Source organism: Phalacrocorax aristotelis, chromosome 8, assembly GCF_949628215.1.
Source record: "Phalacrocorax aristotelis chromosome 8, bGulAri2.1, whole genome shotgun sequence".
NCBI lineage: Eukaryota > Metazoa > Chordata > Aves > Suliformes > Phalacrocoracidae > Phalacrocorax > Phalacrocorax aristotelis.
In genome coordinates this window covers 33,464,657-33,488,803 of record NC_134283.1, presented here as the reverse complement: position 1 = coordinate 33,488,803, position 24,147 = coordinate 33,464,657, and the positions used below count along the sequence as shown (strand labels likewise).

The following is a 24,147-nucleotide window of genomic DNA, read 5'->3' as shown; positions in this document are numbered from 1 at the left end:
GGGTGATTTCAACTACCCAGGCATTTGTTGGAAAAAGGATATGGTTCCTGGAAAGCATAGAGGACTTCTTCCTCATACAAATGTTCGATGTGCCAACCAGGAATGAGGCACTGCTGGACTTGCTACTCACAAACCAAGAAAACCTGCTTTGTAATATCTTGGTTAGTGATAGCCTTGGCTGTAGTGATCACAATATTGTGGAGTTTGGGATCCTGCCAAGCAGGCTGAAGGTTAGTACTAAGATATTTTAGATTTTAGAGGAGCGAACTTCAGCTCGCTCAGAGCTCGGCTGGGAGGGGTTCCATAGGAAGCTTTCATGGAGGATAAAGGAGCTAGCAAGTGCTGGGATTTTTTCAAGAACAGTCTCCTGGAAGGACAAAAACAGTTCACCCCCTTTAAAGGTAAGGGAAGTAGGCAGAGCAAAAGACCTCTTTGGCTTAACTGCAAGCTTCTGGGTCTGCTCAAAACCAGAAGAGAAGCATAGCAGAGATGGAAGACCAGACTAATACCTGTTACCAACAATGCTGAAAAGGCAGAGTTTCTCAACACTTTTTTCACATCTGTCTTTACCAGCATTGTTGGGCCCCAGGCCTTGGGAACAAAAATCCAGGTTGATGCAGACACAGATCCACCATCAGTGAAGGAAGAGTTGGTATGTGAATTATTACAGGAGCTTGACCCCTGCAAATCGATGGGCCCTGGCTATATCCACCCAAGGGTATTAAGAGAGCTGGCTGACATCATTGCAAGGCTGCTCTACATAATCTTTGAGAAGTTGTGGGGATCGGGGACATCCCAGGAGACTGGAACAAGGCTAATGTCACCCCCATCTTCAAGAAGGGCTTAAAGGAGGACACAGGAAATTATAGGCCCATCAGTCTTACTTCAGTCCCTAGGAAAGTTATGGAACGAATCCTCCTGGGGGCTATCACAAGTCAAATGAGGCACATGATTCGGAAAAGCCAGCATGAATTCACCAAGGCCAAATCACGCTTGACAAACCTGATTGCCTTCTATGACAAAGTAACCTGCTTGGTTGATGTGGGGTGAGCAGTGGACATTGTCTACCTGGATTTCTCCAAGGCTTTCAATATGGTTTCCCACAGACTCCTGCTAGAGAAACTGCTGTGTTATGGTCTAAACAAGTGGTCTGTGCAGTGGGTGGGGAACTGGCTGATGGGCCGCACCCAGAGGGTGGTGGTAAACAGCTCCTTTCCAAATCAGCAACCTGTCACAAATGGGGTCCCCCAGGGACCGATATTGGGCCCAATGCTGTTTAATGTCTTCATAACTGATCTGAATGATGGGACCAAGTGTACCCTGATGAAGTCTGCCGATGATACCAAACTGAGAGGGGAAGTGGACACTTCAGAAGGGAGAGCCACCCTACAGGAAGACCTGGATAGGCTGGAAGAGTGGGCTACCAGGAACATCAACAAAGACGACTGTAAGGTTTTGTACCTGGGAAAAAACATAATCCAGGAGTGCACCACATGCTGAGATCTACCCAGCTGGAGAGCAGTTCTGTGGAAAGGGACCTGGGGGTCCTGGTGGACAACAAGCTCAATATGAGTGAACATTGTGCTGTTACAACAAAGCAGGCCAACAGGATGCTGGGTTGCATCAACAAGGGCATCACCAGCAGAGACAAAGAAGTCATTATCCCACTCTACTCAGTGGTTGTCAGGCCACACCTGGAGTACTGTGTCCAGTTTTGGTCCCCACTATAGGAAAAAGATGTGGACAGGTGGGAGAGGGTCCAGAGAAGGACCACAAAGATGATCAAGGGACCGGGAAGCCTGCCATATGAGGAAAGGCTGGGAGAACTGGGTTTGTTCAGCACTGAGAAAAGAATGCTTAGGGGAGACCTTATCACCATGTTCCAGTATTTAAAGGGTGGCTACAAAGGAGATGGAGAAGAAGATGGAAAAGATGAGAAGGTAATGGGTACAAGTTACTCCTGTGGAAATTCCAGTTGCACACAAGAGGAAAATTTTTCATAGTGAAAACAATCAGCCATTGAAATAATCTCCCCAGGGAAGGGGTGGATTCCCCAACTTTGGACACTTCTAAGACTCAGCTGGACAGGATGCTGGGCCATCTTGTCTAGATCATGCTTTTGCCAAGAAAGGACCAAATGATCCTTGAGGCCCCTTCCAACCTGCTATTCTATGATTCATATGATTCTGATTCCCTGCCTTTGCAAGCACCTTTGCTGGTCCAGCAGACAGCTTAGTTCTTGCAGCCTTTGGACAGTGATTAAACCATGGGTGGTTTGGACAGTCAGTTTGGACCACAAGCTCCTACATCTCTGCCCAGGTGTATACAAATAGAGCAGCTGCTCAGAGGGATGTCATAGGGTCTTTTGGGTGCCCAGAAAGGTGAGGCAGAGCAAGCTGCAGAGCCTGAGAACAGGCACCCAGGGAACACCCAGCCACGGAGCTGCCCTGGCCCTAGCCCATCTCCACTTACAGCAGCACAGCAGCAATGTGGAAACCAGCAAGCAGGTGAGAGGTTAGTGCTAACTAGTTTGGTGCTGATGAGTCAGTTATTCAGCAGGTGACCATGGACATCTCCAGTAACATAATGAGGTGGGTTTGCTGTGATTTTTCTGCATCAGGAGCACCACACAGATGCATTGGTGAAACACCGCCCAAGATGGATTGTGGCCCAAGGTGTGGGGAAGGTGAGGATGCACCACACGTCCATCTGTGCCACACATGGCGGTTTTCATGAGTAAGTACCAGCTGATGTACAGCTGCTTTGTATTAGTAAAAGGCCATGGCACATGGTGCATGAGGGGTTTACAATGCCTGTCACACTAGTGGTTTAAAAACCTCTAGGGTGAGAAACTACTGTCAGTGGTGTCTGCAGTGTAGGTGCATTTTATAGATTGTTTTACAGAGTGTTGATTTCTTTGCCCAACTAAACCTCAAACAGGGATGTCAGCAGTAGCCTCGTTGGAAGTGCCATGGCACTGGTCTGGGGGGTCACTTGCTGGGTTTTCTTATGCACTGCAAGAGCGAGCTGGAGCTGGTCAGTGAAGCCCGGCCATCAGAGACAACCCAGCGCAGGAGGAGGAAGTGATTCACTTTGTGTTTTAGCCAGCCTGTGTGTTGAAGAAGCAAACAACACGATGGCTATATCCACAAGCCCTCCCCAGGCTCGGAACACAGGCCAGATGCCCTGTAAAGCAGGTTTGCTGGGGTTTCTAAGGTACCACTGAAACAGACTCCAATAACCTTGAGACGAGCACAAGTAGCATACTGCCAGTCTCTTTGGGCATCTATTCCTTCTTCCCACCCTCTGGGTTTGCAAACACTTGAAATAAATGTGACCTGTGGGCACCTCTGAACTAAGATCCTTGTGCTGTGTGCCCACTGCAGCCTGCAGAGAACCCTGGTAAGGTGCCTGCAGTTCTGCAGGGACTGCGAGGGTCCCTTGGCAGCCTCCCTGTGTCTACAGGCATTCCTGGGCAGAAAGCAACTGAACCCAGAGCACATTCTGGACAGTCAGCCCCTCACCCAGCCTGTATCTACCCAGATTGGCTACACAGAGGCCATGGGAGACCATGCTTAAAGCTTTGCTGAAGTGAAGGTCCTCCCCTCATCCACATGGCCAGTTATCTTATCTCATAAGGCACTCAGGTTGGTCAGGTATGGTCAGGTACAATGTGCCCTTTGTAAATCCCTGCTGGTTGTTCCCTTCTCATCCTTGAGGTGCTTGGCAGTGATTGCCAGGAGGATTTGCTCCATCACCTTCCCAGGGACAGAGGTGATGTTGGGCAGGCTGTAGTTCACCAAGCCCTCTTTCTTGCCCTGCTCAAAGTTGTGTGTGATCTTTGGCTTCTCCCACTCATCAGGAACCTCCCAGTTGCTACAATCTTCCAAAGAGAGCAGAAAGGAGACTTGCCATGGCATCAGCCAGCAGCCTCAGCATCCTCAAGTGCATCCCGCCCAGTCCTATGGGCTTGTTTGTGTGCCCTAAGTCAATCTTCCTCTAGGATGGGTAATGCCTCACTGCTGCAGGCTCCACAAAGGAGTCTGGGAGGCTTGAGGGCAAACCTCAACAATAACAACTGAGTCAAAGAAGGCCTTGAGTACCTTGGCTGCTCTGGGTCTGTGGTCACTAGGACCAGGGACCGGAGAGGCTTGAGGGCCTTATCCCCCCTACAGAAAAATCCTGGCTGCAGGAAGCCCCTGCTGTGTCACCAGTGCCCATGGGCACTGCCTCCTGAGCCAGCATCTCCCAGAGCTGTGTGGGGTGTGGAGATCCAGGGTGCTGTGAGTCACCCACTCTGCTAGAAAGAATTTCCCTCTGTTTTGCCTCTGGAAACCTGCTGCACTTAATATATTCAATATTTGAAATCTACTGCACTTAATATATTAAATCTCAATAAATTCTGGTTTCCTTCCTCATTCCAGCTTGGCTCAGACCCTCTATGACCTGACCGATACGTTGGGACTTTCCAAGGGTGTAAGCTCATGGATGTTGGAAACTGCCACATCCACCCAGCGCTTACCAGTGCCTGGATTTCCTGCAGGCTGCAAGACCTCATGGGTGCTCTGCGTGGGAAGGGTCTGGTGCTTTCTGCAAGCTGCCTGCAGCCGCGATAGCTCCTTTCACTTTCATTTTTCTCAGTGCTCAGAGCTGTGCAGCTCCACCTGTACCACCAGAAGCCTGTAGAGTGCAGGGGCTCTGAACCTCTATCTGCAGCAGCGGCTTCAAAAAAGAGCTGTGGGTACACAGGCTCGATCACAGAGCCCATTAACTGCGGTCCAGGAAACCCAGGCAGCGTCCAGTCTTGCAGCTGATAATTGCTCCGGTGAGTGCGGTGAGAGGAGTGATGGCCCCATACCTGTGGAGCAGGGAGGGCTTTGCTGGGTTGGCATTGATTTGGGAGTGGGGTGGCCAGCCAGGTTCTGTCTTGAAGAACCCAACTGGGCACAGGGAGCAGCCCCAGGGTGACCTGTGCAGCATGCAAGGGAACCTCTCCAGCAGCAGCTGCATTTCAGCAGGATGCAAAGGAAGGGAGAGCTCTGTTGTGTGCTTTGGGGTGCTCAGTGAGGACTGGATGTGCATATGTGTGTCCCTTCTCAACTCCTCACAGTGCTGCTGTGGATGCTGGGGGCAACAATTGCTGCTGACCCCTCCCTCTCTGCAGATGTCTCAGGAATTGTGGCAGCCGAGCCCCCCCACCACCTCACTCATCCCCAAGGCACGGGGAAGGCGAGCACAGTGTGCCATGTATGTGCTCCTGGCTCTGTGCGCTGCAGTGCTGTACCTTGCCGGGGAGCCCCTTGTGTCCACCGCCCGCAGCCTTACCCACCACTTTGTGACTGTGCAGATTGGGGTGCTGCTCAAGGGCACCTGCTACCTGGCTGAGGAGATCTTCCACCTCCAATCCAGGTGAGCCAGTGTGGGGGAGGCTGTCTCCCAGGCTCCTGGGGCCACTCTGGGGACAAGTGCATAGCAGCCTCTGGGTGTTGGGAGGGATCTGTTCCTTGTTGCTCCAGCCATGTTTGCCCCTATGACAATGCTTTGCTGTGCCCCGGCAGCACACGCTGCTCTACATCAGCCTTGTGTCTTTCTCAGTTCCTCCTCCTCTCACTTCTCCTGCCTGCTCAGCTGCCCTGATCTATGGACCTCTCCCTCTCACCTCTGTGGTAGCTCCCTAGTGTGCCCTTTACCTGGGGAGCAGATCTCAGCCCCCAGCCTTCCCCCACCACCCAGTGCCAGAGGGCACAGGGCTATTGGAGATAATCTCCCCTTGCTATCTAGGGCAATATTGCATCTGCTCCCCTCTGAGACCTATGGGTGCTGCAAAAGACCCAAGCCCTCTCCTGGCTGGGGGCACCTGGGGTGCACTGAGCAGGGTCCCACGGGGCTCCCTGGCTCCGTACTGCTCTAGAAGGTCAGCAGCACTGGCAGGGAGGTAGGAGTATCCCCTGGCCAGTGCCCTGTGGGCTGCAGATGGGGATGGTGTATGGGTGGCCACTAGCCTGTCTCCTGTTTCCCTCTCCCACCCAGGCACCACAGCAGCTTCTGGAGGGCCCTGAGTGCCTGCTTCCCCCTGCGCTGGCATGGGCCTATGCTGCTCATCTGTGGCTCAGCCTACGTGGCTCTTCTCGATGGTGATGGGCAGCCACTCAGCCTCCACCTCGGCCTGGCCTGCCTGTGCCACCTCCTCATCCTCGCTCTGGGGCTCAGTGTAAGGCACCAACAACTCTAGCCTGGCCGGGCATCCTGGGGAGCACAGCAGCCCCGAGCGTTCATGGGGGCACGTACAGCCCCTGCACATACAGCCTACCCGCACACACCCCTACAGCAGGAGAAACACTCTCATTATCCTGGAAGAGCCAATCTCCTCGGCTCTGTACTGCCACATGCACTGGCAGGAGGACCAGGCTGCCGTTTAATAAGCACAGCCGCCTGAGGCACTGGAAGCAGCCCTGCTGCAGCCAGAACCCCACTGACATAAGAAACGGGTATTTTTAAATCTGTCAGTTGGTGCCTGGGGGAAAGGATAGTCTGTGTGGTCTCCAAAGGGTTAATTATCAGGCAGCTCTGGGTGGCAGAGCCAAGCTCCAGGTACCTCTGCAGCATTGGGAGGGCTCTGCTTTACCCCAGCAGAGCTGGAAGGGAAGAAGGGTCACGCAGGCTACAGAAGGGTGCTTTGGGGACAGCAGCCATCAGGTGCCTGTGGGGTTTCAATACCCATTTCCACCTAAATGAACACATAAAGCTGGCAGGGGCCACCAGTGGCCCTGGAAATCCCACCATCAGGTGGTGGGATGTCTCCTCCCACATGCTGGAAGCGCTGGGCAGATGCACAAGTTACACTGGGACACCTGATCCCAACGGAGGATGCAGCCAAAAACATGTTTGGCTTGCTCCAGCATCAGCTTCCTCATCTGCAGGGGCTGTGTGGGACATCGAGGACTTTTGGCCCCCTGCCCAACATGGCGGTGGAAGGAGGCAGCAGGGTTGCTCAGTCTCCAGATCTCTTTGGAGAGGGTGGCTGCTCTCCAATCCCTGTAGAGAACCAACTATTGCAGAAGAGCCCAGGTGGCTGCTTTCATCACTGCTGATTTGTCTTTCCTTCCCTCCACAGAAGCCCTCAGCAGTGGAAATGTCTGAGATGTCTGAGAGGTCCAAGCAAAACGTTGCTCATGGGCTTGCCTGGTCTTATTACATTGGGTACCTAAAAATAGTCCTACCACGTACGTAGCTGTTTCCCTGCATTATCATGCCTATGAACAGAAATAGGTCCTAATAACAATCCTCCCACTTTTACAGCATTAGCAGGGAAATGGGGAGCAAGGTACAAAACAGCTGTACTCAGGCCAGGCACCTTTGCCCAATGCTGTCTTCCACCAGGTGTGAAAAAGTCAATGGAGGAATTCAGCAGAGCCAACCCCAACGTGCTGGCATACAGGGAGACCTGGAAGCTCCACATCTTGGTCCCTCTGAGCTGTGACATCTATGATGACCTGGAGAAAGCTGACAGCAATATCCAGTATGTGACAGACCTCACTGAAACCACCCTGACCCGAGCTGGCACCAAAAAAAGGGTCTACAAACACAGCCTCTATGCAATCAGGGATGAAGACAACAAGGTAGACTGAGCGCGGTGTCAGGACAGCAATCAGCATGCATCAGCCCAGACTTCTTCCTGGCCTCAGAGCCCAGCCCAGAAGTGGCTACAAAGGCAGGACAGTGTTCCCTTTCCTATTAGATACTCCCAGCTTTCAGCAGGCTTCCGCAAGATGGAGACATCCTGTCTGTACCAGCCATCTTACCCCTTCCTCCTGGCTGCCTCCTCCCAGGCTCGGCCCTTGTGGGGATGTTGGGCTCACTTAACCCCTCCTTGAGTTGATTTAAGTATGGAAAACAGCAGAAAACTGAGCAGAAAATAGCAGGTGTGGGGTCCAGAGCATCACTTCCATGGGATGAATGAATATTTCCTTTTGTTGTGAAGAGGTGCTTGAAAATGTCTGTGTGAGTCATTATATAATTTGACTCCCTCCCCTTCCCCCAGTCACCTCTTTTCCAGGCTGCTGAGCCCTAAATCCCTCCCTCTTACGTTGCATTCATCTCCTTCCACATCGCCATGCAGATGGGCCTCTGCCCCTGCACCCTTGGAGGAGGGAACAAACTGGTCCTGCTGACACAGCCATGGATGGAGGCATTGGCAGAGCGATGCCTCTCACCTGGGTCTCCCTAATTTGCCCTTTGATGGTGGCTGAGCACTGAGCTGCTGCTTTTAAAGCCCTGCCTGCAGGGGCTTCCAGATCCTTTTCCTGGCCCTGCTCCTGAGGAAGTACAGTCAGCATCAGGTTTTTCCTGCTACAGGGCATGCACTCGTGCTGTGCTTCATCTGCCAGTCTCCTGCTGAGTCACTCAGCACCAGGTGAGCTCCAGCAGCTCTGCAGCCTGGACCTGTCCTGACCCACTGCATGTTGTCTGTCCCTCAGCTTGCTGCCCAGTTGCTGGTGAACGCATGCATGGCAGCAATGATAGCTCCCATCCTTGGCACCTGTTCCAGGTCACTGTGGCAACTGCCCTCCAAGGCTGGTAGCTCTTCCTGCCACTCTGCATTTACCCAGAGATCCCATCCCTCTTCCTTCTAATATACTTTATTAAACTTTCCAGTTTGGCCAGTATAAGACTTAATAGTAAACCTGCTTCTCCCTGGAATTTTTATGGCCTTAACAAATCTCTCCTCATTTGTTTGATCAGCCACCTTGTAGCTGTGCATTCACCTTGCCAGCATTTATCCTCTTCTCCATTCTCTTACACTCCATTAGGATGCTCAGACTTCCCATCCTCTAGCAGAAAGGCCACCAAGAAGGTGTGACCAGACACAGGCAAGGGGCATGTCCACGGAGGACCAAACTCCATGGGAGAATCACTCCCCAGGCTGTGGATTGGGAGTGCTGCCAAAGCCAGTGGCTGCACCCTGGGGTGCCACAGGAGGGAAGCAGCTTCCTGAGCCCACCTGGTGCACGGGGCATGGTTGTACCTGCCTCCCTGCCAAGCCAGTTGCTCTTTCCCCACTCAATTGAGGGCAACAGGACACTGGGGCCAGACCCAGTGTCCCTGTCCAGGGGTTCCAGCACACAGCACCAGTGCAGGGCAGGCCACAGAGCTGCCAAGGGGTCTCTAGGGCTTTGCCCAGCACCAGGGTCCCCTGGCAGCCTCTCACCAGGTGCTTGGTCCTCCTGCCCCTGTGTCTTTTTCTTCCATGCCTGCAGCTCTGGCACTGTGCAGTGGAGTATGCCACACCACTGCAGTCCCTCTACGCCATGTCCCAGGATGAGTGTGCTGCCTTCAGCAGGGAGGACCGCCTGGAGCAAGCCAAGCTTTTCTACAGGACACTGGAGGAGATCCTGAAAGGCTCCAAGGAGTGCGCGGGTACCTTCCGGCTCATTGCGTATGAGAGTGAGTAAGGAGGGGAAGAGGATAGGGGTTCCCAGCATGGTAGCTGTGTTCCTCCAGCCCCTTGAGTGACCTCAGATCAGGGCACACAAGGGGAAGAAGGCAGGATGCATGTAGCATTTGGCTGATATTCCCACTCATGCAGCCATGGGGGTCCCTGCCATGGTGGGAGGAAGTGATTACTTCCCAACACAGAAGGACTTCTTGCTGTGGGTCTCAGAGCAGTGGGGAGGATGCTGGCAGAGTTGGTCCCTGTTGAAGTCCCCAGAGGCACCTGAGACAAGCAGTCTTCCACTGGGGCAGCAAGAGGGTCCCTCAACAATTGACTATAACAGCAAGGAAGGAGCAGCTCCCATGGCTGCTGATATTCCTGGGAGAAATGGCTGGGGCTGTCAAGGTGCACCCAGTACCGGGACAAGTGTTGGTGTGTGTGCTGGCTCAGTGGCATTCTTCCTGACAGGGGACGAGAAGGAGCAAGGCTATCCCTTCTTCCTTTTAATTTCCCTTCTCCTCACCTCTGCCAGAGTGGCAGGGCTTGAAAATAGCTTGCTGCTTCTAGCTGAAACGAATCTCATTGTTTTTCAGAGGAAATTCAGTGTTCTCCCTGATGGGGAGAAGCATTTCCATCCGACAAGGTAGTTCCCATCACAACAAGCACTACTGGGAAACCGGCACATACTGCTTGTATTTTACTCTTCTTCCTGTATTTTGTGTTGTATTTTCTTTCTTCTGGCATGCTGAAAGGAGGAAGTAAGAACTGTATCTTGAATTCTCAGGAAATTCTGCATACTTTGAGGCATCTCGCAGACACTGTGCTTTTCTTCCTGCGCAGACCCCTCCCTCGGACCAGACCAGTGAAGGTGGGTTTTGTCTTTCTTCTGTTCCAGAGACAGGCGAAGCAGAGACCCACTTCTTGTCCAGATACATCCTCTGGCACCTCCGGCAGCAGCACCTTGAGGAGTATGCCCTCTACGAGAGGAACCAGGTGCACAACCCATCCATGTCCCTCAGCTCGACAGAGCTCAACCTCCAGATAAGTGAGTCAGACCTGCCACTGCCGCTGCGAAGTGACTGCTTCTAAAACACCAGTGCTGCCCAGCCCCACACCGCTGCCTCGGGGCTCTGTCCCCCTTCCTCAAGCCCCTTCCTCTTGCAGCAAGTACCACCCATGGCAGCGATCCCCAGCCTCCTGCAGGAGCTGCCCACCAAAACCTCCTGTGCATCATCTTACATGATGGGAACAGCTGACTCCAACCACAGTCCTGTGACATAATTCCCATTTTCTTTGTTATGTATATCTCATGTATTAATCTGTGGGTGGGGTTTTTTAAATCTGCTTTGATTAATATCATATAAAGCATTTTCCTCTGGAGTAAGTTGCATTATCCTGAATCTTGGGCATGATGTGCTGTCTGCCCTTGGATATCCTGTGGTGTTGGACAGGGCTTTGGAAATCCCAGCCATGAGTGTGTATGTGTGTGCTGGGTCCAACACATCCAGCCAGCAAGGCCTGGCTAATCTGATGGCTTCTGCAAGCACAAGGGGTATGCGGAGGACGTCCAGGGTGCCCTCCTGCCTGATAGACCCACTGTGCAGTCACACATGAATATCCTCACTTTCCACCTACTTGGGATGTGGAGGTAGAAGAAGAAGAGGTCAGGCCTGGGGAACTCTGACATTCAGTAGACCCACAGTGCAAGAAACCTCCCTGCCTTTGCTCCGTCCAGTAATTTCATGCTGAGAGCCATCCACGGTGCCTGTGGATGCCCTTCATGCCCACATTCCTCCTAAGCATTCTGCAAAATTGTTTCTCCAGCCCCAAAGGACATGCCAGACTTCCTGGAGCTCTGGGAAAGGGGCAGGGTACAGCCCTGGGAGAACTTTCATGGGGTTTTTGGTGCAAGACACACATGTTGGGCTGCTCATCCCACTGTGTGTGGGAGTGAGGTACCCTTGACAAGCCCAGCAAGCTGGGTCCTCCCTGCCCCCTCAGGCCCCACAAGGTCAGGCAGAAGCAGGGCAGAGGACCTGCAGTGGGTCAGCTCAGCTTGGCTCTGCCCATCTACATGTTCCTCTGGGATCTGCCTGGAGAAGACGCCTAGGTTGAAAAAGGGGCTGAACCCATGCCAGCCCCAATGCCTGGTCACCCCACATAAGGCCACACTTGCTGGAGAAACCCAGCTTGTGAGGGATGGAGCCTGCTCCCAAGGGACTCTCAGGACCATGCAACTGCCTGAGAAATACAGTCCCCACAGTGAGCTTCTACCAGGAGCCTTCCCAGCTGGGAAAACAGCAAAATCCCAAAGATGCCCCACATGACCTGGGCCAGCTACGGGACGTGGGAGCCAGCCGGTCCCTCAGGCAGTGAAGCACGACACAGCATGGCCAGAGCTGTGTGACATGGGGCAGGATGGTGTCTCCAGGGCTTGTTGCTTACCAGAGACCATGGCAAAGGTTTGCCATGGTGCAGCTTGGCAAGACCACAGAGCAGGGGCCAGAGCTGTGAACCCACTGCTCCATGCCTCAGTTTCCCCTTTTGCCAAGAGCTGAAGGAGGATCCAGACAGACAGGTCTTCCCTGGAAGGGAAAGGGGGGCAGGAGGCAGCTCAGTTGGCTTGTTACCCTCTGATGTTGCAGCATCCCTGCATGGATGTGATCCCTTTGGTCCCTCCCAGCTCCCAGGACTTTAGCAAAAGGATGAAATCCCTTGAGAGCTCTCATTCACCCTCAGCCTGAACTTCCAGCATCAGGGCCCAGACACAGCTGTGACCATCCTCTGGGCCAGCCATGGAGACCCCAAGGGGACTGCAAAGTCCAGGAGCCCAGAGGAGGTCACCTGGCCACGTGGCTGAGGATGGCAACACAAGTGCTCTGCCTGGTTCCCTCCTGGCTCTACTCACAGCTTCCTGGGTGGCTTTGCCTGGAGCCAGATGCACAAAAGCATCCTAAGAAGTGGTACCACCTCTATGGGTACTAGCCAGTCTCCAGGTAAGCCAGCTTCCCTGCCTGTATTTTTCCAGTGTGGGTAGGATCCCTCAAGTCCTGTCTGGACCTGTTGGCCAATGGTCTGGTGGCAGGTATGTGATCTAACAGCAGGCTCAGGTTCTTTATCGGGCTTGTGGCTCCCCAGGCTAGCCATGTCCTTGCCTCATGGCTGCTGCCAGCAGCACCCCACAAGATGCTTCTTCCAGGAGCCCAGCTTCCACTGGTCGGAGTGTGCACAGCCCATCCAAGGCTTGTGATGCACTGCAAGGATAACAAAATCAGCCAAGAGGACAGAGCCAACTGTGGCAGCGAGGACCATGGCAGGGCACTGGGTTTTTTTGTTAGTCCCAGGCAGTGGCCAAGGTGAAAGAAGGGCAGGAAGACAGATGCCCCAGCCTGGGAGGCAGAGATGGCTGGGGACAAACCCTGAGACAAACTAAACAGATGGACATTTATGTCACCACTTCTTCACATATCTGGTACAACAGCTCTGGTGCTGGTGGGGGCCTGTGTGCATGAGGCTGCCAGCAGGCAAGGAGGCAGCTCTAATGGGCAACGTGGCACAGCAGCAGATGCTGCCAGGAGCTTGGTTTAAGAGAAGTCTGCCTGCCCTGCCTCCAAGGGCAGCTCAAAGGGCTCCACCATGACAGTGCTGCTTCAGCCTTGTTTGCTCCCCAAAGAGCTCATTGGGCTCATCTCAGAAACATAGCCACACCACCCAGAATTCTCCTCTGAGTGGAGGAAGAAAAACCTGGGCATACTATTTTGAACAGTTGGATGAAAGCCTGGACGGTTGCAATTTCTGTTGGGAAGAAGGCAGCCTGGAAAACCCTCACCTTGCAGTCAGCCACCACCAGTGGCTCAGCCCACATGAAGCCTGCAGAGCCAAGCGCTTCACAGCTACCTGAGGAGACCCAGCAGTGCTGTTAAACCCAGCTGAAGCTTTTTTTGAGGCACAAAGATCTTATAATCCAGCTCCTTAAACACCTTTTGAAGCCTCTGGGACCTGCTCAGGCTCCTGGGCAATAGGCAGCCCAAGGCCAGTGGGCACCTGGATGTCCTTCCCCTCACACAGTGCCAGTGTGGTGAGGCTCCAGGGATGCCTGCGAACCCTGTGAGCCCTGTAGGACAGTGTTTTCTGACTTTTGTGGGATGATACCACTCTCCTGGCCTGGAATTGTGCTCTGTGTTGAGAACTTCTGCTCCCGGTGTGACCCTGAGTAAAAAGGGATAGACTACAACTTGTTCCTCTCACCTAAAGCAGCTCATGAAACAGCCCCAGTTCCTTCCTGAGCTTTCCTTCCCAGGATAAAACTGTTTTTACCTGGCAGCTCCCTCTCAGCAAAGCAGTCCAGGTGAATACCAGGGCTCCATCTTTCACACACATGGGAGAACACAGTGGGAGGTGCCTCTCCCTGGCTCCAGCCCAGCAAGCTTACAGAGAGGATGTGGCTGCACATTGGTCCTGCTGGGTCTGGGAACTGGAACCCATTTCAGGATTCAGTAAAACCTCTGTCTGCAGCCTAATCTCTGGGTACTGCATCTGTGCAAAAGACAAAATTGACAAATGAAAGGGCTGTAAGGGAGGGTTTGTGACAGCAAAGGCCCCTGCAAAGAGCCAGCTCCTCTTGGCCTACTGGTTTGCAGAGGTGTCAGGGATCTTTTCCAAGGCCTCCAGGATGTGCCAAGTGCCTGGTGCTGCACGGGGAGAGCTGTGCTGCTGCAGGCAAGGGACCTCCTACTTGTGGTAGGAGACACGTACCCCTGGGTGCAGGGAGCAGAGTGATGCACCCAAGAGGTCTGGCTCTGGAGTGTGGGCAAGTGGACATGTGTCCTGACCACCCACCTCCTGTTTCGGAGCAGTGCTCCCAAGCGCACAGAGCAAACACTGTGGGCACCTGCTGATTCAAGGTAAATGCATGACATCGGGGCTGAGCTCAGTGACATGGGAACAGCCAGAAGCAGCTGTGTAAGCAACAAAGCAAACAACACTGCAGTCTTTGAGGGTTTGCACCTTCAAATCACTGGGGATCCTCGTGGGGCATGAACACCATCTCCTCCCTGACACCCTGCTCCCTTCCTATATGGGCGCTTCTTATCTTGCCCATCACTGCCTTCCATCAGTTTGGGCTGAATATGGCTGATAAGCTAAGCCCCTATTATCAGGGGACAGGTAGAAAGACAGGCACAAGCCCAGAGGAAACCCAACAGAACAACCTTGTTCCAGCAGAAACCATGCTGCCAGCCAAAGGCTAAGCTCCTGCCACTGCTCAAGGGCAAAGCCAGAGCCATGAAAACACCAAGGTGAAAGTCTTTGCTAGCAGAGTGAATCACAGGCAGAGCTGAATCGGAGGCACAAAAATCAAACCTCAGAAGAAGTGGACATTCGCTGCCCAAGCTGGCAAATAGAGGATAACCCCTTGAGCTCCCTAACAGAACAAATCAGCTCAGTATTTGCGCTAATTGCGCATTCCACATCAGACCTGACTCAGGACTCCTCAGCTTCTGGGGTGGTTGGTTGAAGGTGCCACAGGGCATCAGCAGCACGGACACAGCCTGGCCCACTGCTGGCATGCACCAGCAGGGCAGTACTGTCTCCACTGCAGCCCCATGCCTCCATTGTCACTGTGCCCACTGCCATGTAGGGGCAAAAGCCCTGGATGTCTCTGGTCATCATACAGTGCTCAGGCATGGCCTTGCTTCAGTGATGCTCCAGTGCCATGGTTACCAGCGGTAGGCAAAAGTGTGTAAGGGGCACAGGCACTATTCTGATCTGCAGTCAAATACGCAGTGACTGCCAGGGCTGTGAGGGGTGATGAGCACATTTAGGGGGCATATTTAACCTGAGCCACCTGAGCACAAGCTGTGGGGCACAGGAGCATGGCCCCAAGCCTAACCATTATGGAGAGGTTCCTGACACAAGCTGTGGGCCCCAGCTATTGCTTATCCCCAGAGCAAGCACAGAGACACAGGGGTGACTCATGGATGGGCTTGGTCACAGAATCACAGAATCACAGAATGGTAGGTGTTGGAAGGGACCTCTGGAGATCATCTTGTCCAACCCCCCTGCTTGAGCAGGCACACCTAGATCAGGGGGCACAGGAACGCATCCAGGCGGGTTTTGAATGTCTCCATGGGCAGCCTGTTCCACTGCTCTGTCACACTCACAGTAAAGAAGTTTTTTCTCATGTTTAGCTGGAACTTCCTGTGCTCCAACTCATGCCCATTGCCCCTTGGCCTGTCATTGGGCACTACCGAAAAGAGCCTAGTCCCATCATCCTGACACCCACCCTTTAGATATTTATAGGTATTGATGAAATCCCCCCTCAGTCTTCTCTTCTCCAGGCTGAAGAAACACAAGCCTCTCAGCCTTTCCTTATAAGGGAGATGCTCCTGTCCCCTGATCATCTTGGTAGCTCTCTGCTTGACTTGTTCAAGCAGTTCCACGTCCTTCTTAAACTGGGGGGCCCAAAACTGGACACAGTACTCCAAATGTGGTCTCACTAGGTCCAGTAGTAAAAGGTGGCTGGCACTGCTATTGCCCTACTTTTTCCTCTCTCCACAGCTTCTCTCCGCTTGATGAGAAGGTATGGGACAAGGAGCTGAGCTTTCCAGGCAGATCTGCAGTGGGACTGTTGGGTCCCGGGCATCTAGGCCTCAAAGAACTAAAGACCAAGCCAGTCACAGCCCATCAGCCCCACCAGCAGCAGGGTGGTCTTCCCAAACAATTTTGCCTAACACATGGAACTGCTCCATAGCCTGAGCAGCTCTTCTCTCCACTCAGGATGAAGGAGAGGCATTAGGGAGCAGCAGACCCATACCTGAGCCATACAGAGCCACAATACCACCATACCTCAGCAAGGTGAGCTAAGCATGCCCGAGGTCTACCACCATCCAGCGACAATGAGGCAGACCCAAGGTTGAGTGGGGATGTAGGTTCACAGTCAGGGTCCAGGTGAGCAAGGCACAGAGCCAGCCACAGGATGACTGCACCCTCCCTCCAACCAGGGCTGTGACAGGGCTGAGCTTGGATGCAGCAAGGATGATGCTTCTCCAGTTCTTCCTCATATCTGAGCTGTTCTCCCATCAGGTTTTGCTAGTGCCATTTGGATGTAAATAAGGCCAACTCTTGTTCACTAGCAACCATAGAGTTAGCCAGGTCATCAGTCCTTTCTGAGGCACACTTTGGTCTTTTCTCCTTGTGGGTGACCAGAAATCACCATTAACTCCTGTAGTGATCCATCCATACCCATCCTGCTCCATACATCAAAGAGACTTATTTTTTAACCTCAGGATGGTTGATATGTGGGTTGTCACAAAGACCCATTGTAGAGCAGGTGCTTGGGCTTTTACCAAGAACTCAGAAAAACTGATCTTCAGTTTTTCTGCAAGAGATGCATGTGCCTATTACAAGAGTGTCTTTGCTCCTGCTCTTGTACGTCTTCTCCTTTAAAGCCATCAGTGAAGACTGGCCTGCCATTTGCACAAATACAGCAACTGTTTGGGACAGAGGGATGGGGAGGATGGAGACAGAGTGCTCCTGAATTCTTGCCTTTTGCTATGGGAATGGTGAATTTAGGATTTGGTTTTATGAGTATTGCATTCCCCTTACTGCCTAAAGTCTCTCTGGACTCTCTGAATACTTTATTCTCTGGAGGGATGTGTGTACTAAAGATCACTGTACTGGAAGTCCTGGGAATTTTCAGGATTACTCCAGCTACATGGACCAATATTTAAAGAAGGGGATGGAGCTGAAAGCTGCCTTGTTCTTGCTAGATTCAGGATGAGAAGTGATTTTGGCTCAGGAGCCAGTTCCAACTGACATGGCCATGGTGGATGGCAGAAGTCAGCGGGAGCTCTGGGCACACATCACCAGCCTGGACCAGGCACATGAGCATCCTTTGGGAAGGCCGACACATTGCCCAGGAGGCTGCAGTCTGCTGAAAGCAGGGCAGCACCTCTAAGGAGCTGCCTTTCCCAGGTGTCCTTTTGGATGTTTTTCTTTTAACTCTTACCTCTTTTGCACATAAATCCCAGCTGATGCTGACATCTTTGTGACTCTTGGTTTAAGGCTGGAAAGGAGAGTTCCTCTCTTCTGTTTTACTGCTGGGTTTTGGGGTTGAGAGGTCAGTGTCTGTATGACCCTCAAGAGCTTATCCCTATAATTGACAGTAGTAGCAGGCACCATCATTCATCTCAGTGCTAAATAATTTAAAGAACAAGACTGGTAATTAAAAGATGCCCCACGCCATCCAGCTTCCTGGCTTCCTGCTTCTTTATGTGACACAAAAAAGTGCTGGAACATCAACAGAGAAATTTTCCTGCTGTTTTTTTCTGACTGCTTTGGAGAATCAGGAATGGTCTCATCCCTCTCTTGGCAAATGTTTGCTTGGTGCAGGAGGATGGGGTTCCCTGCCACCATTGTGAGCTGCTGATCTCCAGGAAGAGGCACCAGTTTGTTGTTGCTTTTTGACCTCAGCAAACCTGGCTACCCATCTGGGCTTTGGTTCATATACAGGATAGTGAACTGTCATCCTTATTGCAGTTACCTGCTTGTTTTAACTGTCCAGTTTCCACTTTGAATGTGTCATGACTGAACATACCAATAAACAGGAATCATCTGCCTCCTTTTGCTAGTCCCTTCAAACAAGAGGTGGTGCAGAATTGCAGTTCAACCTACACTACACAGGACATGCATTTAGGGGAAGCAACTGTTGCTTGTATGGCAGATGTTCACAGGAAGCGGTATCAGAACAGTGTCACACATGGCCACAGAAGTGACAGCATCCAGTTCGCTGTGCCTCTATAGCCCCCTGCTCTGGGATGCTCTCTGTGAGAAACAAAATATTTTAGGAGCAGGGAATATCATCCAGCTCTACATGGAAATATCATCCATTTTCTCGCTGGTTTACAATGGATGGTGGCACCTCAGACTTCTGCTCCAGTGCTGAATGGCAAGAAAACTTTAAAAGGATAGCTTGTGCTGCTCATCAACAACAAAATGTGGCCCTTACTACAAACCAGTTCCTTCAATCTTGGCTGGCTTCAGCACTGACTTTTTTTAAGTCCTCTCAAACATGTCTAGGTATCAATTCCTTGGCATCCAGCATCAGTTTGGGGGTACACTGCTATTCGCCATGGGGAAATGACCCTTTTTGTCTCCAGATTCAAGCCTTTGCACAGTTTCTCTAGCCCCAAGGCTGCATAAGCCCCTGTTTTGCTCAAAATCAGAAAAACATACTAAGTCGTTTAAATTCATTGAGTTTGTGGTGGGAACTGGACCTGATCAAGTGCTGTACAAAATGCTTATGTACTCACTTATTATCAGCAGCTTAAGGAAAGACATGTGGCTTAAAAGAACAAAGAGAAAAGATGCAGCATTCCTTGCTCTTGTCTATACTGTTACTTACTTACGTGTGACTCTGAGCAGCTGATCTGGATGCTGGTTTTCTCCCTCTTGCTCCTGTTGTCTGTGCTTGTGGGACCTTGTCCCTGCCAAAGGCTGGTAAAGAGAATATTCTTGTAATGCTGGTGGTTAGTGACCGGATGATGGAAAACGCATAGAGATTTCTCTTTTTGGCTTACATTCCTGGTAACTACTGTCTGCTGAAGTCTTATGCCAAATATACACCTTGGCTGTAATGTTTCTTTGTAATGGAAGAACCAGAGTCAGTTTTGACTCTTTAAAAATTTTGTGCAGTGGCTTGAACATAAATGTTGGCATTAACAAAACAGATCTTCCTGAAGACCCTCAAACCTGACTCATTGTAAGCCTCTCTCTGGTGCTGAAAGGCAGGAAGTGTTCTCAGCTTCATTTGTGCTCCCACCCCCCCACTCCGGGGAGCTACAAACTCATCCTGAAACTTAGGCTCTCAAGCCTCTGGGCAGAAACTTTCTGATTGTTTTAAAAAGTCAAATTATGAAGCCTTGCAAATGCAGGATGGTTCTGTATCTGGGGCAGGAGCGGAGAAGCTGCCAAAGGTAACTATTTCTGAAGTTTGACAATAGCTAAAAAGATGCCCCAGCACTTAATTTTATTTGCATCCTTAAATCTTATATCCATGTAATTTCTAAAGAGCAGGTGAGTCTGGTTGATAACTGTGCAGGTCCAGAGCAAAGAACACTTTGTGCATGACAATGCTTTACAACCAATTTGTGCAGTGGTCATCACTTTGTGAGGCTGAAATAAAACAAATTATTGGCAGATGGGTGTGTATGCCAGTCAGGGATGGTTGTGTTCTTCGACAGAAAAACATGCACATCGTTTTCTGCAGAAAATTGCTTGCAAGGTTGGTGATGGGTACACCTTTGTAGAGGAAACAGCTACAGGTGAGCATCAATGACTGTTCAGTGGTGCTATGCTGCCCTCAAGTGTTGCTTTTTAGCCATATCCAAATTTTCAACGTCAGCCTGCACGAAGTTGCATTTTTTAAGTTTTGTGGTTGTGCTCCAAGAAAGACCCTTGCAATCACACGGATGTTTTTTTTTTACCTTTCATGTAGCAAAAATACTGCTTGAAAAGTGGGCTCATTTGAAGTGGCTGAGGAAAATGGCAGATTCACTAAGTTCACGCCTGTCTGTGGTTAACATTTGGCATCCTGCACAGCAAGGAAAACAGCAGCTCAGCACTTTAGCTGTCAGCCACGGTTGGACTCTCACATCTCTTGGACTTACAATGGCTATTAATTAACCACTTCTGTGTCATGCTGCACGTGCTACTGACTCACAGTCCCTTTCAAATCCTCTTCCCAGTGGCTCAGTGGGAGCAGTGTAAGATACATGGGGGGTGCATATAAATTGAAAGCCAGCAGGCTGGCAGTCCGTAAGCATTCACAGGGCTGTCTCAAGGCTCTTGCACACTGCCTGTTTTAGGGCACAGCTGTGCCTGGAGATTCACACCTTAAAATCCTTGAGCCTTTAAACCCCGGTGTAGCATCCATGGGAGTAACATACACGTAAAACCCAACATCCCATTTTTTAATTAAATTGTTAGCCAAGCATCTGAAATGTGCATTTCTCAAAATCCCTCAGATTACTTGTAGTTCTGTAGTGCCTGTAGTTCCCAAGCTGAAAGTGCTGCAGCTTGTGTTTTGCTGGCACCTTCAATGGATGTTAGACAGAGTATGGTCCCCAGCACAACTGTGTGATGCTTAGGTGTCACAGAAAGGTAAGCAAAGAAATGGAAAGACAACTTAAAGCCCCAATTAGGGAAGAAGAGTTATTTCTGGGTGCCAGTTTGGGCACACAGGTGGCCTGCACAGGGTCCTTTCTTGTGCCCAGATCTTTACAAAGCCAAGCCTCTTAGCAGAGAGAGAAGTACTAACTCTAGCCTTTAGATAGTAACTTCAAGGTGTTCGATTTAGGGAGCCATTTTTGTTCTTTCTTCATCAGTTTTGCTCTGGCCTCTGGTGCTGGGGTCTGCAGTAAAAGAAGGAGCCAGCAAGTGCAGCCAACCTGCTGTTCCTATCATAGCTGAGCATCCCCCCAGACCTGTCTGGTATGGCACAAAGCTGTTTGGGGCAGGAGTGACCTGGGTAACCATGGCAGAAATGGATGCAGAGGGGATGCCCTGAGTCACCACCTATTGCCAGCAAAACAGCACTGACATCTGACCTACTTCAACCACTGAGGAAAGAGCCCACAGTGTTGGCTGCACAAACACATCCTGCTCGTGAAAGGGAGAGGAAGAGGGGTTAATTAGTTTGGAATGTGTTTTGTCACTTTTTCCTGCTCCCAATACTGCCCTGGGCTGGACGTACCCTTCTGAGGCCAGAGACCATTATATCTGTGCTGCAACCAGCAGCAGGAGAGAGCCAAGGGGGATTGCCTCCACCCCTTGCTACTGGGAAAAGGATGGCTGCCTTGGTACTGTGGCCTAAGACCAGGAAGAGGGTGGGAGGGATCTTGAGCCACAGGACAAGGCAGCACACTTGGGACCAAACACATCCTGCCACCAGCCACAGGACTGGAGCCTCCAGTGCAGCTCTCTGAGTGGCCCACAACAGCACCCCAAGGTGAGGGCTTGCCACAAGAGCAGGAGCAGAGATGGAATGAGACACAGACTCAAGCCCTTAATATTTTGGTACAGATCCCTACACTGGAAGCTGCTTGCTACCTTTCTGTGCTCTACATCCGTCTAGGCTGGAGCTGCAGTAGCACATATTCACCATGCACACAGCTTTTCACTAACAAACATGTTGCAGATAGAAATCCCTGGGGCTCAGTTCCCCTCCACGTGCCAGGGACAGCACACTCTCACCTGAGGGCTACCCTACCTCCTGCGTGGCTGTGGGGACAACATGCTCTTCCTGGCCAGCCCTATGGGGTGAATCCGCCCCTCACCTGCTCTGGCGCTACAAGGATTACACACACATCAACAACTGTCTGCTACCTTTTGGAGGTCACCTTTGGTGGCCCTTGGCTTTTCTCTGCTGGCCTGGAGTGCCTGGAGGTACTGCAGCACACACAGATGGAGAGGAGTCCCCAGCTCTGTAGCTTCCCAGTGCTCCACCTCTGAGGAGGGACATGGAAGGGGTGCTCAAGTGGTGTAAATTCCCTTTTACCTGAGAGGGGATCAAGTCAGAGTAGGTATTTATTAGAAGACCTTCAAGAAGGTCCATTAGAAGACCATTAAGCATTTGCTATTAACAGACTCAAGCAGGTACCAACCACAGATACCCAGCCCCATAGTACAGTCACTAACTCACGAGGGTCACTCACACCCGCTCAGGCAGCAATAGCTGGAAGCTGACCCCAACTGCTCCCTGGAGTAAGGTGTTGCACTGAAACACCAGAGCCCACCAAGAAGGTGCTCACAATGTGCCTCAGAGGGTCTCTTCTCTTATCAGATGTTCATATAAAATCCTGCTGTGTGCAACAGACCCGGCCCAAGTTACATGACCCCCAGCTGATGCTTGCCTGTGCCAGGAGCCTCATAGTGTCCTACACTCACCAGCTCCTGTGGATTCAAAACCACAGTCAGCCTCCAGTTTCTCATCACTTCTTGGGGGACTTTCACAAACTGCCTTTCAGCATGTGTTTCTCCTCTGGCCTGTTGTCCTGTGGTAGCTATTTCTCCATTCACCCCTACAGCACCTGGTCACACAAACTTACACAGCAGGGCCCTCTGGGACACGAGAGCTGGCCCTGTAGGCCTGAAGGCATGGCACCCTGTGAAGGGCATCCAGATCATCACTCAGAAGCAGAGCAAGACACCAGTGTCCTCAGGGCACACATGCGCACCAAGGTGCCAGCCAATCCCCCATGGCAAGGCAGGGGGCAAACCAGCAGAGATCTCCTCAGCCTGGTCCCCAGACATCCCAGGGAAAAGACCCTGAGGGAACAGGGACTGCAGAGGGGCAGGTCCTGGCAGGGGTCACAGCTGGACCATGCCAGCCTTGACAGCGCTGCCTTCGAACCCCAGCTCTGGACTCTCTCGCTCACCCAGCTGCCTTCACTCCATTTGGTACCTTAACGTTTTCCTTCACATATCCCCTCTTCTGACAGCAGCCCCTGCCCACAAGTGGATCACAGCATCTTTGGGAGACTGCAGGTAGAGGCAAACAGACTGACAAGTGATTCCTTCAGCCACAGCTCCATACAACTTGCTGCCACCTCAGCTAACTTCTGAGTGTCGTGGTTTAGCCCCAGTCAATAACTAAACACCACCCAGCCGCTCGCTCACTCCCCCCATCACTGTGGGATGGGGGAGAGAATCAGAAGGGCAAAAGTAAGAAAACTCATGGGTTGAGATAAGAACTGCTTAATAATTAAAATAAACCAATAATAATTAATAATAATAATATAATTAAAAGGAAAATTATGAGAGAGAGAGAGAGGTGAAACCTCGGGAGGAGGGAAAAAACCCAAACAAGTGATGCAACCTCTCACTACCTGCCGACTGATGCCAATGGTCCCCGAGCCATGATTGCTGCTTCCCCTGGCCAACTCCCCCCAGTTGATATATTGGGCATGACAGTGTATGATATGGAATATCCCTTTGATCAGTTTGGATCAAGTCCCTTGGCTGTGACATGTCCCCTTCTGGCTTCTGGTGCACCCGGCAGAGCATGAGAGGCTGGAAAAGTCCTTGACTAGTACAAGCACTACCTAGCAACAACTAAAACATCAGTGTGTTATCAATATTATTCTCAAACTAAGTCCAAAACACAGCACTATGCCAGATACAGTGAAGAAAATTAATTCTATCCCAGCTAAAACTATGACACTGAGCTACACTGAAAAGCCACATCATGACACTCAGAGGCATGAAGCACAAGGGCAGAGGAAGACTGAGGTTTCTGTCGTGAGGGACCCCACTTACCTCCTTCTTCAGTTCAGGCAGTGGGAACAAAAGGAAAGACAGTGACTCAAAGGCTAGGCCCAGCCTGCTCTTGTCCTTCTGTCACTTACTGTGCAGCAGATGTGACATCCCTGCAGTGTTCTGCACTTGCCAGAATCATCCCTGTGGGCTGGCAGGGGAAGGCTGTCCCACACCATGCTGTGGTTTGTCCTCCACCAGTGGGCCACAAACCAAAGACATCCTGCCATCACCTTTTCGTTGTACCCCTCACAGGCCCTCCTGCTCATCTTCTGCTGCCCCCTCCCCAGATCTGAACACTCAGTGCCAGGATGTGTCCATCCCACTGGGCTGTGACTGGGTCCCCAAGCCCAAGGCAGAGCTTTGCCTGTGCGGGCAAAGAGGGCAGGCAGGAGAAGCAG

At 51.6% G+C, this 24,147-nt stretch overlaps 1 protein-coding gene across 5 annotated transcripts; it reads left to right on the top strand.

The window, feature by feature from the left end:
• Nucleotides 1–1,417: 1,417 nt before the first annotated feature.
• Nucleotides 1,418–10,813, top strand: STING1 (stimulator of interferon response cGAMP interactor 1). Of its 5 annotated transcripts, none has more exons than XM_075102357.1 (9): nucleotides 1,418–2,514; nucleotides 2,621–2,736; nucleotides 4,642–4,825; nucleotides 5,165–5,409; nucleotides 6,031–6,211; nucleotides 7,115–7,223; nucleotides 7,381–7,619; nucleotides 9,258–9,444; nucleotides 10,329–10,813. In XM_075102357.1, the coding sequence occupies exons 4-9, from the start codon at nucleotides 5,165–5,167 to the stop codon at nucleotides 10,520–10,522; spliced, it is 1,155 nt and encodes a 384-aa protein (XP_074958458.1). In that variant the 5' UTR covers nucleotides 1,418–2,514; nucleotides 2,621–2,736; nucleotides 4,642–4,825; the 3' UTR covers nucleotides 10,523–10,813. The 5 variants fall into 5 exon arrangements, with proteins under 5 accessions (XP_074958458.1, XP_074958456.1, XP_074958453.1 ...); XM_075102355.1 differs by having other exon boundaries at nucleotides 1,587–2,514; nucleotides 4,425–4,825; XM_075102352.1 differs by having other exon boundaries at nucleotides 1,587–2,514; nucleotides 4,425–4,825; nucleotides 10,218–10,813.
• Nucleotides 10,814–24,147: the final 13,334 nt, after the last annotated feature.

Excerpts from the sequence above, each read along its gene's own strand:
- STING1 (XM_075102352.1), top strand. The coding sequence starts at position 5,165 with ATGTCTCAGGAATTGTGGCAGCCGAGCCCCCCCACCACCTCACTCATC. Across the intron at positions 5,410-6,030 it reads ATCTTCCACCTCCAATCCAG|GCACCACAGCAGCTTCTGGA; the intron begins GTGAGCCAGTGT and ends TCTCCCACCCAG. Across the intron at positions 7,620-9,257 it reads TCAGGGATGAAGACAACAAG|CTCTGGCACTGTGCAGTGGA; the intron begins GTAGACTGAGCG and ends CCATGCCTGCAG.